Consider the following 20,585-nt stretch of genomic DNA (forward strand, 5'->3'; position numbering starts at 1 on the left):
AATAAAGCTCAATTAATTATTTATGAGAATTTTTTTTTTAACACAGTCAAACCACAAACCTTAGGCAGCACTGATTAATCCAAAATAAACATTCTGGACCCTGCAACCAGCCGTCAGTATTTAACGAACTTGAACAGAATGAGCCAGATGGGTTGTGGGTCTACTGCCCTAGGAATCAGAGGGCAGAAATTCTAATTTGTATTAATTGTTGATATCAGTAGTTAAAATGTAAATAAAAAGAAATATCTGTTTGGATTCTAGTGTCTTTGTCCTACACGTACTGGTCAGATCACAGAAACAAGACAACTTGACAAACAGTTAAGAACATGATTTATTATATAAAGATATTAACAGAGGATTCTGGGGTAGATTAGAAATGTCTAGGTATTCCAGGTTGGCGAATAATTATGACACATCAGTTTGCTCCTGTTGTCTCTTTAGGGGAATTATATACAACCCATTTTTTGCTTCTTTTTTCGTCCACCAACGACCAAGCCTGGAACATAAAATATGAAAGATTTATTGTAGCGTTGTGCACTCCTGGAAACAAACAATTTAAAGGGATAGTCCAAACAAAATTGGAATTAACATGGATGCATTTCAGTTTTGAATAGAAGCATTTTTTCAATATAAATGTATTTTTTTTAAAAATGGCTTCTAATAAAAGCTATAGCTGTTTCAAAGGTGTATTTAAGTATGCACTGTGCACCAGCATTTTAAACAGCACTTGCTCAAAGAGCCTAAGGTGCTTGTTCCATGTTGTAATCACTCAATTTGTTATTTGCTGACATGATACAAGCCCCACTGGTGCTCTGAGCAGCTGCAGTATTTAAAATGCTGGTGCACTGAGAATATCTAGAAACCTAAATAATAACCATGTCCAAGACCGAACTACGTCTAATCCCCCCCTCTAACTCTACTCTAGTTTCTAATTTTTCCATCACTGTTGGCGGTACCACTATCTCCCCATCACCCCAAGTCCGCTGCCTCTGAGTCACGCTTGACTCAAATATTTCCTTCATTCTCCACATCCAATTGCTCTCTTCATCCTGCCGCAACCACCTACGGAATATCTCCAAAATTTGTCCGTTTCTGAGTGATGAAACTACTAAACTGCTAATCCACTCCCTGGTAATTTCCCGACTTGACTACTGTAATAACTTACTAACAGGCCTTCCTCTCTCCCCTTCAATCCATCCTAAATGCATTTGCAAGGCTAATCCACCTCTCTCGACGCTCTGTTTCTGCTGCACCTCTCTGTGAGTCCCTTCACTGGCTCCCCATTCACAGCAGTATTAAATGCAAAATTTTTACCCTGAACTACAAAGCCCTCAACAATGCTGCCCCACCCTACCTGTCCTCACTCATCAACAAATATACTCCAGCCGCCCCTAAGATCCAACAATGACCTGCTCCTTGCATCCTCTACCATCACCTCCTCTCATGCTAGACTACAGGACTTCTCTTGTGCGGCACCAACCCTCTGGAACGCACTCAGACTCTCCCCTACCCTCTCCTCCTTTAAACGTTCCCTAAAGACCTTTTCATCAGGAAAGCTTATCACCCGACTCATTAACAAATAAACTTCACTTACCTAACAGTTGCCCTCATCTATTTCCTCACTAATATTATTCTCACCTTTGCAGTCCCCACCTCCTGTTTCCCATCCTCCCACCCATCTAGATTGTAAGTTCCCACGGGAATAGGGCCCTCAATTCCCCCTGTATTTGTCTATAAAAATGTTGTATTGTATTGTTTCTCCGTTGTACTTTTATCCTTGTACCAATGGGCAGCGCTGCGGAATCTGTTGGAGCTTTATAAATAAAGAATAATAATAATAATAATAATAATAATAATAATAAATGCTTCACATGCACGTGCAGAGAAAAATGTGATAAATTTTACAAGAAGCATTTTTTTTTTTAAATACATTTATATTGTAAATGTATTTCTATTCAAAGTTGTAATTCATCTATGTGCATTTAAATTTTGACTTTTTTTGAATTCCCCTTTAAAAAGAACTTTGTAATCTAATTTTTCCTTGCCGGACAATTAGAGGTTTGTCCCTTTCCACCAATACAAACATGAGCAATAGTATCAGCCAATGAAAAATTAATACAACATTTGTCTGACATGTCTAAACATTTTAACAACTTTATCGCCCAAATAATATAGAAAGGACCATAAACGGCATGCAAAAAATTTATTTAAAAAATGGTTAAACGGGCAAGACAGCCAAAAGTTTCCGTTCATGATTCAGAAACACTATAGTGTGTCAATAGGAATGTTTGTTCATCCAAATACAGAATCCATCTAAAAGCCTAAACAGCTCTATATTATTGGGCCCTATTAATATAATACACTGAAGCAAACACAAAAAATGAAAAAAGCAAAAAATGGAAGGAAAACAAAACAAAACAACTCCAAGGCGTTCCCAGGGGGAACTAAGGTCATCAGCAGTCTAGGATTAAATGAACAAGCCAAGCGTGTTAGTATCACATATATTCCTTCTCAAAGTTGCTTACAAAATCACATTCATGTGTGTATATCTCCAATGACATCCAGAACAATGTAGGAAAGCAAAAGCCAGCAGTGCTCAGTCACAGATTTAAAAGCTGTATCCGGATATCTCCAGTATCGTCCGTTAAGTCAGAGCCACACGTATGTCAGATAAGGACAATCATTACAACGTGTGTATAGCAAGCTATCGGTATGTTGTCTCCCTTGGTCAGTTATATAAACGTAACACAGAAAAGAGTATCCTGAACAAAAGTCTCGTTGCACAACCTGCACACAGCCACCTTTCACTTAAAAAATATATAATAAGTTTTGACAGGTAAATAAAAAACAAAAAAGGCTCTATTTTTGTTTAAATGGAGTGATAGCAAAAATGCTAAAACTTATCTGGTATTTTGGGCAATTTTTTCTCTGAAAGACCTGGTAGTGAAGGGGTTAACCCCTTAGTGACCACAGCACTTTTCCATTTTCTGACCGTTTGGGACCAAGGCTATTTTTACATTTCTGCTGTGTTTGTGTTTAGCTGTAATTTTCCTCTTACTCTTTTACTGTACCCACACATATTATATACCGTTTTTCTCGCCATTAAATGCACTTTCTAAAGATACCATTATTTTCATCATATCTTATAATTTACTATAACATTTTGTTATAAAATATGATGAAAAAAATTGGAAAAAAAAAAAAACACTTTCTAATTTTGACCCCCAAAATCTGTTACACATCTACAACCACCAAAAACCACCCATGCTAAATAGTTTCTAAATGTTGTCCTGAGTTTAGAAATACCCAATGTTTACATGTTCTTTGCAAGTTATAGGGCAATAAGTACAAGTAGCACTTTGCTATTTCCAAACCATTTTTTTTCCAAAAATTAGCGCTAGTTACATTGGGACACTGATATCTTTCAGGAATCCCTGAATATCCCTTGACATGTATATATATTTTTTTTAGTAGATAACCCAAAGTATTGATCTAGGCCCACTTTGGTATATTTCATGCCACCATTTCACCGCCAAATGCGATCAAATAAAAAAAAAATTGTTCACTTTTTCACAAACTTTAGGTTTCTCATTGAAATTATTTACAAATAGCTTGTGCAATTATGGCACAAATGGTTGTAAAATGCTTCTCTCGGATCCCCTATGTTCAGAAATAGCAGACATTTATGGCTGTGGCATTACTTTTTGGTAATTAGAAGCCCGCTAAATGCCGCTGCGCACCACACTTGTATTAGGCCCAGCAGTGAAAGTTAATTTTAGCTTTAGTGTAGAGATCAGCCTCCCACCTGACACACCCCACCCCCTGATCCCTCCCCCACAATTGTCTCCGCCATCTTAAGTCTGCCAGTAGTAAAATAAAAGGCTCTTTTTCAATTTTTTTAAAATATATATAATCTGCTGTGTAGGATCCCCCCTTAGCCCTCAACCGCATTGTTCCCCCCTACTATTTTCCACCATTTTGGGTACTGGCAGCTGTCTGCCAGTACCCACTTTGATTTTAAATGTGGCTTTTTTAAAAAAGAAACCACTGTTTTTCTTCAGTGTAGCTGCCCCCCTCCCTACCCCCTCCCAGATCTATTTGGTAAAAATTATTTCCCCCTTCTCCCACCCATCACTTGAAATTTTTAGACTATCCAGATCGCGGGTGTACGTGTGCGCACACACCCCCACGTGCGCATCTGACAATCGTTTCCAACTGCTGGCCTGAAGTTTGCCAGCGATGGGCAGCCCACCCACCTCCCTGCAGCTGCTCCCACACACCAACAATCGGCACCATCGCTGGCCGATGCAGAGAGGGCCACAGAGTGGCTCTCTCTGCATCAGTGTGCCAAAAAAAAGGTATTGCAGTGATGCCTCAATATCGAGGCATCACAGCAATACCTTACAAGCTGCTGGAAGCGATCAGGATCGCTTCCAGAGCTTCAAACCCCAGATGACGTGTCAGGCACGTCCTTGATCGTTAAGGGTAGTTTTTTGTAGGACGTACCTGGCACGTCCTCGGACGTTAAGGGATTAAAGGGACATTAAACCCCAAATCTTTCTTTCATGATTCAGATTGTATTCTCTATTTGAAACATTTAATTTTAATTCTATTATAAAATTTGCTTTATTATTTAGATATCCTTTGTTGAAGAAAAAGCAATGCACATGGGTGAGCCAATCACACAAGGCATCTAAGTGCAGCCACCAATCAGCAGCTACTGAGCCTATTTTGGTATGCTTTTCAGCAAAGGAGATCAAGAGAATGAAGCAAATTAGATAATAGAAGTAAATTAGAAAGATGTTTAAAATGCCATGCTCTATCTAAATCACAAAATAAAATATTTGGGTTTCATGTCCCTTTAAATGCTTTAAATCACTCACCGATGTTCCTGCCCCACTCCTGCAACCAGGAAATCAGCGGTGCTGGAAAACTGCAAACTGTTCACAAACCCGACCTGAAAAGAGAGAAATAAAAAGCTTGCTCATTTTACTCCTAACATTTAAAAGAATATTAACCTCAAATGCATGTCAGTCAAATTGTAAAATTATATACACATCACCTGAACCATGAAAGCTTTGTACAACTTTCACATTTACTTTTGTTAAATGTATTTTGCTCTCCTTTACTGAAAAGCATACTTAGGTAGTAGGGTTGTACAATTAATCTCTATATGAGGCTAATGCAAAATGTACGTTTAAAAATATTTTAATAAAATCACATTTCATAAAAAAAAAATATCAAAAAAAAAAAATCATATTTGTTGTTTTCCCCCATATCGCACAGCCCTAACTAGGTAGCATCAGGAGTGTGCACATGTCCTGAGCATTATATGGCAGCAGTGTTTGCAACAATATCTGTAACAATCTTATACATTGTTAAATACTCTGCAGCCTTAAAGGGACACTCAGGTCAAATTAAAATTACATACTATATCTGAATCATGAAAGTTTAAACAACTTTCCAATTTACTTCCATTGAGAAAAAAAAAATGTGCACAGTCTTTTTATATTTACACTTTTTGAGTCACCAGCTCCTACTGAGCATGTGCAAGAATTCACAGACTATACGTATATGCATTTGTGATTGGCTGATGGCTGTCACATGGGGAGCGGAAATAGACATAACTGACATTTGTTAGAAAAAAATAATCTACTACTCATTTGAAAATCAGAGTAAATGCTATTGTATTGTCTTGTTATCTTGCATTTGTTGATTATGCAATTCTACTGTTTACTGGTCCTTTAAGACACATGAAAAGGTATTGTTAATAATAAAAATAACATAAAATGATTTATTTATTTTTACAAATATTATCAATATTAAAAAATAAAAATACTATATATTATTAACTATTTTTAATAGAAGTTAAAATATAGACATAACATTAAATACAGTGATAACATAAAACTGTTAACATGGATGCTCAGGCAAAGACCATAATTCTCAAATATCTAAAGGTTTATATATACAAACAGATTTTCAGAAGTAAAAAAAAAAAAAATAGGACCACCATCCCCCGTTATCTAAAACCTTCTTATATGTACAGATAACAACAAAAATAGACCAAAAAATAAAATATAAATTTCCAATATATAAAAGTAGTTTATATTTGCAACTAGACTTTCTATCTAAAAGTTCGAGCTACACATACGTAAAGTAGGACTTCTGTTATATAAAGAAAAAAAAAATCGTCATCCTCATTTATTTAGAACCCTTTTCAACAAATATGTATCACAAAAAAAACAAAAAAACAAAAAAAACGTCAGACTGTATATAACACCTCCCGACTAATATTCTCATCACTTTCCCTCCCTTACTAAAGACAATCAAAAACTATATTCTCCCATTTTATCAACATACTCCTACATCTGTCCTATAGACTGTATCCTTGGTCTCAAAAAAAAAAAATAAAAAAAAATAAAGGGGACGAATTTATAAAAGGGACAGTCAAGTCCAAAAAAACCTTTCATGTTTCAAATAGGGCATGTAATTTTAAACAACTTTCCAATTTACTTTTATCACCAATTTTGCTTTGTTCTTTTGGTATTCTTAGTTGAAAGCTAGACCTAGGAAGGCTCATATGATAATTTCTAAGCCCTTGAAGGCCGCCTCTAATCACATGCTTTTGTATTTGCTTTTCACAGCAGGGGAGAGCTAGTTCAGGTAAACCATATAGATAACATTGTGAGCACGCCCGTGGATTGTGGCAGACACTGCACTAATTGGCTAAAATGAAAGTCAATAGATAATAAATAAAATGTCATGTGATCAGGGGTTTGTCAGAAGATGCTTAGATACAAGTTAATCACAGAGGTAAAAAGTGTATTATTATAACTGTGTTGGTTATGCAAAACTGGGGAATGGATAATAAAGGGATTATCTATCTTTTAAAACAAAAAAAATTCTGGTGTTGACTGTCCCTTTAAGAAGTTTTTTTTTAAATTAACTTCAGACGGGTTAGACCTATCCAGCTGTCCTATGTTAGCTTGCATTTGAATTATTTTAATGAATGCAGTTCATTATTTTTTTCCATAATTTAAAAAGGATTTGTCAACATAGATTACAGTATTATAATAATAAAAAAAATGTGAGATAAATATACATTTTCTGTGTGTTCCTTTAAGAGCCACAGCATATCACTTACCAGAGGGACAGTATAGAGGGGGTGCAAGCTTCGGAAAGCTTCCCCACAGCGCCAAAGCCGGACGGAGCCATCGTGAGACCCTGTGACACACAACATGATCCGTAAATGAGAAGGAAACAAAAAGCCTTGGGGAAAATAAGCTCAATGATACAAGATAATACAGACACATATAGTTACTGCTGTCCTTGCAGAAATCACATAGCACAAGAGGGCAGACACATAATAAAAACGCAGGATAATATGGAGTAATCTTAACACGTCACCTATAATATGCAGAAGTTAAAAACAAATAACCCAGTAATTAAAGTAGCTATTGTGGGTATAGTCCAAGCTCATCCAACTACAAGCCCGGGGCCACCTCGTCAAACTGAATACTGCACATCTAAACCAGGGAGAGATTTTTCAGTGCTTTGATCTTATTATAACCTTAGTGTGTAGTGACGGAGGATTTTATATTAGAATTAAAAATAGGACAAAATAAATAAAATCTACACAATAAATAAAATCACACTATTACACTAGACAGATCATGACACGTGTACAAAACCATACATTTCCATTTAAAACATTTTTATTTTTTTAAACATAGCATCATTTTTTTATTTTAAATACATTTTAAAATTGGTTCACTGGAACTCAAAATTCAGATGTGGCCCCTCGTGACATTTGCAATGAATTCATCACAAAAGGAAAAAAACAATAAGGAGTCTCATTCACCTCCATCATTAAAGGGACACTAAACCCAATTTTTTTCTTTCATGATTCAGATAGAATGTTGATTAAATTTGCACGCTCTAATTTACTCCTACTATCAATTTTTCTTCATTCTCTTGCTATCTTTATTTAAAAAGCAGAAATGTGATGCATAGGAGCCGGACCATTTTTGGTTGAGAACTTGGGTTATGCTTGCTTATTGGTGGGTAAATGTCAGCCTCCAATAAGCAAGTGCTATCCATGATGCTGAACCTAAAATGGGCTGGCTGCTAGGATTTACATTCCTGCTTTTAAAATAAAGATACCAAGAGAATGAAGAAAAATTGATAATAGGAGTAAATTAGAAAGTTGCTTAAAATTGCATGCTCTGAGTCATGAAAGAAAAGATTTTGGTTTAGTGTCCCTTTAAACACTAAATACAACACCATGCACCTTCCCCTAATCATGGGAGCTGCCATTTCGGAATCTAGGTTACACTGCAGGTATCTGAAATTCCATGCACTAGCTGAATCATGAAAGAAAAAATTTGGGTTCAGTGTCCCTTTAAAGGGACAGTAAACAGCTTGAAGATTTTTATTATAAAATGTTTAGTTATGTGTATGAAAAACAACTTTGCAATATATTTTTGTTAATTTTGCCCCCTTTTAGTGTAATTTAGCAATGAAAACTGAGCAATTTCTAAATCTCAGAACTTGAAATGCACCTTGCTGACTTTTTAAGGCTAACCCTGCTACATATAGGTCTCTAATTGGCTTTATCAGATAACAGCAGCAAAACAATTTGCTTCATACTAACTTTGTCGTCTGAACTAAAGCCCAGATTGGCTAATGGTGGGTGGAGTTTATCTATCGAAAAATAAATCCAGTAAAAGTTATTTAATTTGCTTTAAAAATGTTAAGAATTGGCTGATATGTTATTCTATAGCAACACAGCAGAAATGTCTCGTAATAACAATGTTTACTGTTCTTTAAATGGACATTATCATTTTATATTACTCAAAGTGTTTAAACTGTATATATAAAAATAAGTTTCTCTGGGGCTTCTCTCTGCAGCGATCTCGCTAAAAGTAGCGTGATCTCGCTATTTCTGCATGCCCAAGTGGGGCACTGCAGAAATAGAGTTGCAGAGTCTCTGCATCAGACAGCGGTGGTGCCGATCGCTGGCGGGTGGGAGGGTAAGGAGGGAGGCACCACTACGCTTCGTAAGAAAAGGAAAAAAAAAAAAAAAAAAAAAAAAGTGTAGAGCGGCCGGCAATGAGTGGGAAGAAGAAAGTGGGCAATGGTAATGAGGGAGGGCAGCTACAATACAGAAAAAAAACAAAAAAAACTTGGTACTGTCCTAAGATGGCGGAGGTTTAGAGAGCTGTTTGGAGGGGGGGGATCCTACACTGCAGAAAATATATTTAAACAAATATATTTTATTATTAAAAAAAAATTGCTTCATTCGCTTGGTATCATTGTTGAAGGAGCATCAATGCACTACTGGTTTCTAACTGAACAAATGGTAGAGGAGCCAATGTCAATCAGTATATATATGCAGCCACCAATCAGCAGCTAGAACCTAGGTTCTTTGCTGCTCCTGAGCTTACATAGATAAACCTTTCAGCAAAGGATAACAAAAGAAGCAAGCAAATTAAAGGATTACTTTCTGTTATAATTTTTTAAGCTAAACAACATATTAAAGTTAATAAACATTAATTAAAACCTACTGACCTATATTTTCTCCAAAACGAAGTTTCATAACGTTCTAAAAGTTATATCTTTTATTCGCCGATGATGTCACGTTATCCTGCCCACTATTTTCAGCACTGCATGTTCAAAATACTTAAACCAATAACTTTGTGTTTAAAGCACCATTTTGAAACCTAGGTATTGTAAACGGATTGGTACAGAGCAAATGATACCCACGTGGGTTTGGAAAGCAATTAAATTTGCAGACAAGATTTCTGATATACGGTAGAGATATATTAATGAAATGCTATTGATAAAAAGTGTATTTGGGGTAGTTAGTTAGTAACATGCATAGAAAATATTTACTTACAGTGGCCCTTTAAATAAGTAAATTGAAATGTTTAAAATTGTATGATCTATCTGAATCATGAAAGACATTTTTTGGGTTTCATGTTCCTTTAAGATAGGAGTGACAATTGGGGTGTGGGGGAGGGAAGAGAGCTGTTTGAGAGGGATCAATAGGGATCAGGGAGTGGGACGTATCAGATGGGAGGGTGTGGGGGAGGGAAGAGAGCTGTTTGAGAGGGATCAATAGGGATCAGGGAGTGGGACGTATCAGATGGGAGGGTAATCTCTACACTGAAGCTAAAATTAACCTTACAAACTACCTGATTAACCCTTTCACTGCTGGGGATAATAAAAGCATGGTGCGCAGCTGCAATTAGCGGCCTTCTAATTACCAAAAAGCAATGGCAAAGCCATATATGTCTGCTATTTCTGAACAAAGGGGACCCCAGAGAAGCATTTACAACCATTTGTGCCATGATTGCACAAGCTGTTTGTAAATCATTTCAGTGAGAAACCTAAAGTTAGTAAAAAAGTGAACGATTTTATTTATTTTATTTTATTTGATCTCATTTGGCGGTGAAATGGTGGCATGACATATACCAAAATGGGCTTAGATCAATACTTTGGGTTGTCTACTAAATTTGTTTTTATAGTTTTAATAGGTAAATATATATATAAAAAAAAAAAGTGCCATTTCTGTTTAAATGTAGTAATGGCAAAAATGCTAAAAATGCTCTGGTCTTCTGGGGAAGTTTTAGTCTGAAGTCCTTAAGGGGTTAAAAAATACACCTACATGTTATTCTCAGACTGCATCATTCTATCTAGCATTTATTTAGTGTTTAATGACCCTTTAAGTGATCTATTGCCCGAGGTAAGGTAGGACTTGATATTATTTCAATATAAAAAAATATTTCTATATTGAGCAACAACAGGAAACAAAAAAAACAAAAACACACAAAAGCAACAACAAAACATTACTTTATTTATAGTGACACACATACACAACACGATGAGTTACCCACATACCTGAGGCTACTACGTCACTGTTTAGTACAGCGGATACAGAGGATATCCAGTATGGCTGCTCCAGACCACTGTCTCCATGGTTACCATGAGCACATTTCACCTGAGACAGTGGTTTCTTTTTGGACACGCTCCATAGCGCAATAGACCTGTGATGAATGCAAGACGAGGCGTGGAATGATAAATGCATTAAATAAAAAAAGGAGAAGTTGATATACGATATCAGTTACCTACAAGGCAGTAAAAAAAAGGAGGAAAATTCCATACTCACCCATCGTCCGCACCGGTCACCATGTGCTCCTCATTAATTAGCCGTATGCAGTCAATGGATCCTCTGAGAAAGCAGAAATCAAAATTTTCATTAGACAATAATATATGTGTCAGCATTTCTTTTTTTTGCAGTTTAAAAACTCTTAAAAAAGGGACACAGAACTATATGGTGATCAGCTATGCCCAACGCACTGCTGAGAACTCTTAAACTGGCATTTATATTAGGGATGCACCGATACCGATACTAGTATCGGTACCGATACCAAGTATTTGCATGAGTACTTTTACTCGTGCAAATGCACCGATACTTAAACCGATACCTCTACTTCCTACCCATATGCTATCTTGTGGCGTTTTTTAAAAACTGCATGTTCCCATTTTAAACTTTAAAGTGGAGACTAAACTAAAAATTGTTTACTACTGTTCTGTCAATACAAATTGCTGTTATTTGTATTGTTGTAGGAGATATCACTGTGTACTGGGCAGTTAATAAACAGATTTCCAGCTCTGGCTAAAATGGCCCAAAAATATCTTTCTGCCCCATGCAGTAGTGTGGAAAGTGAAAGACTGTTCAACTTAGAGTCGACCCTCCATACAAATGTCAGATTGATGTTATATAACAGCCCTACAACCCAATTGCATCACCCCTTTAAATGTAATATTTTATTGTAATATTTTTTATTTATAAACGTGTTCAGTGAACTGTTTTATTATTTCATAATGTCTTTTGAATTACAGCCCTTTATAATTATAAAGAAGGAATCTTAAATAATTAGTCTGTATTGTGCTTGGTAAACTGTCACATGACATTAAAAAAAAAGTATCGGTAATTGGTATCGGCGAGTATTTGAAAACAAGTATCGGTACTTGTACTCAGTCATAAAAAAATGGTATCGGTGCAACTTTAATTTATATGTATGGTATAAGTGTTTTTACTGCCTACATTTTCGGCGATCTTTCAATTTAACCCCTTTAACGACTAGTGCCGTACCCTGCTCTCTGACGCGATCTTGCTAAAAAACTGCATCGGTGGTGCCGATCGTTGGTGGTGTGGGAGGGTTAGGAGGGGGGCGGCCCATCGCTGGAGCGGGACGGGACAGCTACAGAATTTATTTTTTTTAGAGCGGCAGTGAGTGGGAAGGAGGGACTCATAGTGGAGGGGGATTAGAGAGTGGCAACTCAATCTGGGAGGGGGCTACACTAAAGGGGGAGAAAAAAAAAAGTGTAAAACTGCATACTAGCAGACTGTCTGCCAGTACTTAAGATGGAGGGGGACCAGTGGTGGAGGGAAGAGAGCTGTTTGGGTGAGATCAGTTATGGATCAGGGGGTGGAAGTGTGAGTCTAACTTCTATACTAAAGGTAAAATTAAACTTACAAACTACCTGATTAACCCCTTCACTGCCCGGAATAGAAGTGTTGTGCTCAGCGGCATTTAGCGGCCTTCTAATTACCCGAAAAGCAATGGCAAAGCCATACATGTCTGCTATTTCTGAACAAAAAGGGATCACAGAGAGCCTTTTATAATCATTTGTGTCATAATTGCACAAGGTGTTTGTAAATATTTTCAATGAGAAACCCAAAGTTTGTAAAAAAAAAAGTCAATTTTTTTTTTTTTTATTATATCGCATTTGGTGGTGAAATGGTGGCATGAAATATACCAAAATGGGCCTAGATTAATACTTTGCCGTTTTTTTCTCTCACCCATGTTATGGATTGGGGCCGTATTGCCTGTACTGTTTACTTGAAAAGCAGCACATTTCCATGGTTGCATACTTGCTCCTTGCTTAAGGGGGTGGTATTAGTAAATTTACATGCAACAGTACCAAAAGTGAACGTGCACGGGTCAAATAATATGATCGCCTTGGCAACAAGCTATTATAGCAGTATAGGAGTGAGCTGCTATTTACGTAAAATAGATGACCTATAACTTCACTGAACTGAATGGCTGGAAGACTGCAGACAAGTATACAAATATGCAATAAATATAAAACCACAATAAGAAAATGCTTTCATTTTCGAATTGCAGCAGTATTATTGGTCTATACCTGTGTGTTTAACTCATGTAAATTGGTTGGTCTCTCTCAACATCCTCCCAGCTGAGATTTTTATTTAAGATACTACCTATTGTTTATTTACCTTATCTACAGACAATACTGCAGTATTAACATTTTCAGTATAGGAGGTGGTTTCAACAGGAAAAGCAGAAAATTACAAAGTAAAAGGTAAAAAGGAGTTAATTTATATTAGACAAATGCACAACCAGCAGGTAAATGGAATAGGGGAGAAAATAATTACTGTACAATATCTCTTTAAATTGGGTCACCCATAGGGAAATCAATAAGATCACACAGTAACATATTTATTCTCTACCCCACCAGCACATTAACCGTTTCAGGATTGTAAGGCAATTCAGTTAAAATGAATGGAAACACATTTTAATGGGCTAAAAGTTAGAAAAGGGAGACACCTGCTGGACATCACTTGTGACTGCAAGAGTAGGACATACACATACAAAATATATAAATGTAGTTATTTTTACATACAAAACATGGAAATTGAATGCCCCCTCAAACTTGACTGGGTACACATCCCATATCACTGCAAAACTCACAGCCCTAGTCAAAATTAAACTTTCACGGTTCAGATTACAAGTGGAGCGCTATTTAACACTCCCACTCGATCGTTAACTGAGCTAGAAGCTTTTTGAGCTTGTCGGGTTGCGTTCGTATTACAAGTTGAAAGTAAAAAGTTGTGTGCGTGATAACCTATTCCCTCATAGAAGTCAATGGAGCAAAAAGTAGAAAAATAACATAACACCCTGCATATTCTCAAGTGCCCTAAGCCGACATGAAAATATGTGTTTATGAATAAATAGAGATTTCATCTATGTGAAATATTCATATTTTTACACACATCTGATTTTTTTTGCACAAATATCTATTTATAAATACTAAGAACATATTATGCTATGTGCAGAACATAGGAATGTGAAATATTACATAGACAGTATAACACTAATATGAATATTGCATAAATATGATTTACATGTTTTCATCTACTTAAAGGGACACTGAACCCAAATTTGTTTCTTTTGTGATTTAGATAGAGCATGACATTTTAAGTAACTTTCTAATTTACTCCTATTATCAATTTTTTTCATTCTCTTAGTATCTTTATTTGAAATGCAAGAATGCGAGTTTAGATGTCGGCCCATTTTTGGTGAACAACCTGGGTTGCCCTTGCTGATTGGTGGATAAATTCATCCACCAATAAAAAAGTGCTATCCAGAGTTCTGAACCCAAAAAAAAGCTTAGATGCATTCTTTTTTTTTTTTTAAAAGATAGCAAGAGAACGAAGAAAAATTGATAGGAGGAGTAAATTAGAAAGCTGCTTAAAATTGCATGCTCTATCTGAATCATGAAAGAAAAAAATTGGGTTCAGTGTCCCTTTAACCCCTTAATGACCACAGCACTTTTCCATTTTCTGTCCGTTTGGGACCAAGGCTATTTTTACATTTTTGCGGTGTTTGTGTTTAGCTGTAATTTTCATCTTACTCATTTACTGTACCCACACATATTATATACCGTTTTTCTCGCCATTAAATGAACTTTCTAAAGATACCATTATTTTCATCATATCTTATAATTTACTATAAAAAAAATTATAAAATATGAGGAAAAAATTGAAAAAAACACACTTTTTCTAACTTTGACCCCCAAAATCTGTTACACATCTACAACCACCAAAAAACACCCATGCTAAATAGTTTCTAAATTTTGTCCTGAGTTTAGAAATACCCAATGTTTACATATTCTTTGCTTTTTTTGTAAGTTATAGGGCCATAAATACAAGTTGCACTTTGCTATTTCCAAACCATTATTTTTCAAAATTAGCGCTAGTTACATTAGAACACTAATATCTTTCAGGAATCTCTGAATATCCATTGACATGTATATAATTTTTTTTAGTAGACATCCCAAAGTATTGATCTAGGCCCATTTTGGTATATTTCATGCCACCATTTCACCGCCAAATGCGATTAAATACAAAAAATCGTTCACTTTTTTACAAATTTTTTCACAAACTTTTGGTTTCTCACTGAAATTATTTACAAACAGCTTGTGCAATTATGGCTTAAATGGTTGTAAATTCTTCTCTGGGATCCCCTTTGTTCAGAAATAGCAGACATATATGGCTTTGGCGTTGCTTTTTAGTAATTAGAAGGCTGCTAAATGCCACTGCGCACTACACGTATATTATGCCCAGCAGTGAAGGGGTTAATTATGGAGCATGTAGGGAGCTTCTAGGGTTAATTTTAGATTTAGTGTAGTGTAGTAGACAACCCCAAGTATTGATCTAGGCCCATTTTGGTATATTTCATGCCACCATTTCACCGCCAAACGCGATCAAATTAAAAAAAACATTACATTTTTCACAATTTTAGGTTTCTCACTGAAATCATTTACAAACAGCTTGTGCAATTATGGCACAAATGGTTGTAAATGCTTCTCTGGGATCCCCTTTGTTCAGAAATAGCAGACATATATGGCTTTGGCGTTGCTTTTTTGGTAATTAGAAGGCCGCCAAATGCCGCTGCATTTCACACGTGTATTATGGCTAGCAGTGAAGGGGTTAATTATGTAGCTTGTAGGGAGCTTGCAGGGTTAATTTTAGCTTTAGTGTAGAGCTCAGCCTCCCACCTGAAACATGAGACCCCCTGATCTCTCCCAAACAGCTCTCTTCCCTCCCCCACCCCCCAATTGTCCCCGCCATCTTAAGTACTGGCAGAAACTCTGCCAGTACTAAAATAAAAGCTATATTTGGGGGTTTTTTTAATTTTTTTTAGCATATTTACATATGCTGCTGTGTAGGATCCCCCCTTAGCCCCCAGCCTTACTGATCCCCCACCAAAGAGCTCTCTAACCCTCCCCCTCTGCCTTAATGGGCGCCATCTTGGGTACTGGCAGCTGTCTGCCAGTACCCAGTTTAGTGAATAATGTGCCTTTTTTTTTAAATAAAAACCCTTTTCTGCAGTGTAGCTTCCCCCCCCCCCCCCCCCCAAGATCAACCCCCCACCCCTTCCACATCTTTTAGCTGTTATTTACAGCTTTCAAAAAAGTTAATTCAAGTACTTGATTTTTCTGTAGTGTAGCGGTTCCCTCCCGCTCCCGCCCCGTGCACGCGCGCGCTCCCGTGCGCGCTCCCGCCCCTCCCGCCCCCGATCCCGCCCCCCTCCACTCCACTGGGCACATCGATGGCCGCCCACCCGCCTCCCAGACTTGCTCCCACCCACCAACGATACCGGCCACCGATGTCCGGTGCAGAGAGGGCCACAGAGTGGCTCTCTCTGCATCGGATGGCCAAGGGGGGTTATTGCAGGATGCCTCCATATCGAGGCATCACTGCAATAACCGGAAAGCAGCTGGAAGCGAGCAGGATCGCTTCCAGCTGCTTTCCACACCGAGGACGTGTAGGGTACGTTCTCAGGCATTAACTGCCTTTTTTTTGAGGACGTACCCTGCACGTCCTCGGTCGTTAAGGGGTTAAAGGGCCATGAAACCCCAATTTTTTTTTTCATGATTCAGATAGAGAATACAATTTCAAACAACCTTCCAATTTACTTGTATTATTTAATTTGCTTCTTTCTCTTGTTATCCTTTGCTGAAATGTTTATCTAGGTAAGTTCAGGAGCAGCAGAGAACCTAGGTTCTAGCTGCTGATTGGTGGCTGCACATATAAACAGATTGTCATTGGCTCACCCACGTGTTCAGTTAGAAACCAGTAGTGCATTGCTGCTCCTTCAACAAACAATACCAAGAGAATAAAACAGATTAGATAATAGAAGTAAATTAGATAGTTGTTTAAAATTGAATCATGAAATAATTTTTTTGGGTTTCATGTCCCTTTAACTGTGAAAGACTCCAATCCACATATACATTTGTTTATATGTGTATATTGGTCAGTAAATACATCTTTAGACAGACATGTATATTTGTTTATATGTGTATATTGGTCAGTAAATACATCTTTAGACAGACATGTATATTTGTTTATATGTGTATATTGGTCAGTAAATACATCTTTAGACAGACATGTATATTTGTTTATATGTGTATATTGGTCAGTAAATACATCTTTAGACAGACATGTATATTTGTTTATATGTGTATATTGGTCAGTAAATACATCTTTAGACAGACATGTATATTTGTTTATATGTGTATATTGGTCAGTAAATACATCTTTAGACAGACATGTATATTTGTTTATATGTGTATATTGGTCAGTAAATACATCTTTAGACAGACATGTATATTTGTTTATATGTGTATATTGGTCAGTAAATACATCTTTAGACAGACATGTATATTTGTTTATATGTGTATATTGGTCAGTAAATACATCTTTAGACAGACATGTATATTTGTTTATATGTGTATATTGGTCAGTAAATACATCTTTAGACAGACATGTATATTTGTTTATATGTGTATATTGGTCAGTAAATACATCTTTAGACAGACATGTATATTTGTTTATATGTGTATATTGGTCAGTAAATACATCTTTAGACAGACATGTATATTTGTTTATATGTGTATATTGGTCAGTAAATACATCTTTAGACAGACATGTATATTTGTTTATATGTGTATATTGGTCAGTAAATACATCTTTAGACAGACATGTATATTTGTTTATATGTGTATATTGGTCAGTAAATACATCTTTAGACAGACATGTATATTTGTTTATATGTGTATATTGGTCAGTAAATACATCTTTAGACAGACATGTATATTTGTTTATATGTGTATATTGGTCAGTAAATACATCTTTAGACAGACATGTATATTTGTTTATATGTGTATATTGGTCAGTAAATACATCTTTAGACAGACATGTATATTTGTTTATATGTGTATATTGGTCAGTAAATACATCTTTAGACAGACATGTATATTTGTTTATATGTGTATATTGGTCAGTAAATACATCTTTAGACAGACATGTATATTTGTTTATATGTGTATATTGGTCAGTAAATACATCTTTAGACAGACATGTATATTTGTTTATATGTGTATATTGGTCAGTAAATACATCTTTAGACAGACATGTATATTTGTTTATATGTGTATATTGGTCAGTAAATACATCTTTAGACAGACATGTATATTTGTTTATATGTGTATATTGGTCAGTAATACATCTTTAGACAGACATGTATATTTGTTTATATGTGTATATTGGTCAGTAAATACATCTTTAGACAGACATGTATATTTGTTTATATGTGTATATTGGTCAGTAAATACATCTTTAGACAGACATGTATATTTGTTTATATGTGTATATTGGTCAGTAAATACATCTTTAGACAGACATGTATATTTGTTTATATGTGTATATTGGTCAGTAAATACATCTTTAGACAGACATGTATATTTGTTTATGTGTGTATATTGGTCAGTAAATACATCTTTAGACAGACATGTATATTTGTTTATATGTGTATATTGGTCAGTAAATACATCTTTAGACAGACATGTATATTTGTTTATATGTGTATATTGGTCAGTAAATACATCTTTAGACAGACATGTATATTTGTTTATATGTGTATATTGGTCAGTAAATACATCTTTAGACAGACATGTATATTTGTTTATATGTGTATATTGGTCAGTAAATACATCTTTAGACAGACATATACATTTGTTTATATGTGTATATTGGTCAGTAAATACATCTTTAGACAGACATGTATATTTGTTTATATGTGTATATTGGTCAGTAAATACATCTTTAGACAGACATGTATATTTGTTTATATGTGTATATTGGTCAGTAAATACATCTTTAGACAGACATGTATATTTGTTTATATGTGTATATTGGTCAGTAAATACATCTTTAGACAGACATGTATATTTGTTTATATGTGTATATTGGTCAGTAAATACATCTTTAGACAGACATATACATTTGTTTATATGTGTATATTGGTCAGTAAATACATCTTTAGACAGACATGTATATTTGTTTATATGTGTATATTGGTCAGTAAATACATCTTTAGACAGACATGTATATTTGTTTATATGTGTATATTGGTCAGTAAATACATCTTTAGACATGTATATATCTTAAGGTTAAAGTACTTTGTAACACCTGATACCTCATATCATTGAGCCCTTATAACTTTTTTTTGTTCAATATGCTTTTTAATCATTTTATTAGATAGTGTTATTATGGGTGTAATCGTACTTTGTAATGTATTTTTGATGCGTTTTGTGACACGGTTTTTTTTCACAAAACAGTTAACCAGAGCTCTGAGGACGCAGTAATCATTGTAGCATAAATTGTGATTGCGCTCACGCGTTCACTTTCAACTTGCAATACGAGCAGGAAAACCCGATCCATGCAAACACCCGCGATAAACCCCTTTTCGCTTGTGTAAACTTAAAGCACCACTAGTATTCTGGCCCTCAGATCGGAAAGTTGTTTAAAATTACATGTCCCATTTACTATTCTTTGTTGAAAGCTAAACCTAGGTAGGCTCATATGCAAATGTCTAAGCTCTTGAGGGCCGCCTCTTATCTCAGTGCATTTTGACAGTTTCCCAGCTAGAGAGCGCGCTGGTTCATGTGTGCCATATAGATAACATTGTGCTCACTCTCGTGGACTTATTTATGAGTCAGCAATGATTGGCAAAACTGCATGTCTGTCAAAAGAACTGAAATAAGGGGACAGTCTGCAGAGGCTTAGATAAAAAGTAATCGCAGAGGTAAAAAATTTATTAATATGACCGTGTTTGTTATGCAAAACTGGAGAATGGATAATAAAGGGATTATCTATCTTTTTAAACAATAAAAATTTCAGGTGGACTGTTGTTATAATATGCTTTTCCATTCACAAGATTTTAAAGCCAGGGGCCTTAAATTTAATGTAAAAATAAAGCATTCTCCCTCCCATATCCCCCCTGCTTGTACTCACTCATGCCCACTGAACACCAGCTGTGTCTCCTCTGCAATCTTCCATACTCTCAAGGTTCTGTCTCGGCCCCCTACTGTAACACATCTCTCCCGGCTTAAACTGTCCAATCCGGTGATGGCATCTTGGTGACCGAATCTGGACAAAAGATTAAAGTTTTAGTGAACATAAAAAAATAAGAGCTGCCATGTTGTAACCTAGGTTTTCTTCTATACTGAGGCCAGTTAGGGTATAGCAGAATTAAAGAGACAGTAGTTACAAGGCATTTCTGTTATCTTGCTATAGAACATACCAGCCATGTCTAAACATTTTTAAAACAAATGATAATTTTTCCTGCAATTGTATTTAAAATAGCCAAACTTCAGTCACCATTTGCCATGTTTGGAGGAGCTAATTCAGGCTCAAGTCTCCAGAC

General features: G+C 35.9%; 1 protein-coding gene across 1 annotated transcript in view; it reads right to left on the reverse strand.

The window, feature by feature from the left end:
• Positions 1-313: 313 nt before the first annotated feature.
• RRP9 (ribosomal RNA processing 9, U3 small nucleolar RNA binding protein) overlaps positions 314-20,585 on the reverse strand; it is a 36,937-nt gene continuing 16,665 nt past the window's right edge. Inside the window, exons 10-15 of the mRNA XM_053689027.1 lie at positions 20,174-20,308; positions 11,174-11,236; positions 10,906-11,051; positions 7,148-7,227; positions 4,884-4,957; positions 314-496 (exon numbers count right to left, since the gene is read on the reverse strand). Of these exons, the coding sequence (XP_053545002.1) occupies positions 406-496; positions 4,884-4,957; positions 7,148-7,227; positions 10,906-11,051; positions 11,174-11,236; positions 20,174-20,308 (589 nt within the window). The 3' untranslated portion in view covers positions 314-405. The remainder of the gene's footprint in view (positions 497-4,883; positions 4,958-7,147; positions 7,228-10,905; positions 11,052-11,173; positions 11,237-20,173; positions 20,309-20,585) is intronic.

Source organism: Bombina bombina, chromosome 7 (genome assembly GCF_027579735.1).
Source record: "Bombina bombina isolate aBomBom1 chromosome 7, aBomBom1.pri, whole genome shotgun sequence".
In the NCBI taxonomy this organism is placed as follows: Eukaryota; Metazoa; Chordata; class Amphibia; order Anura; family Bombinatoridae; genus Bombina; species Bombina bombina.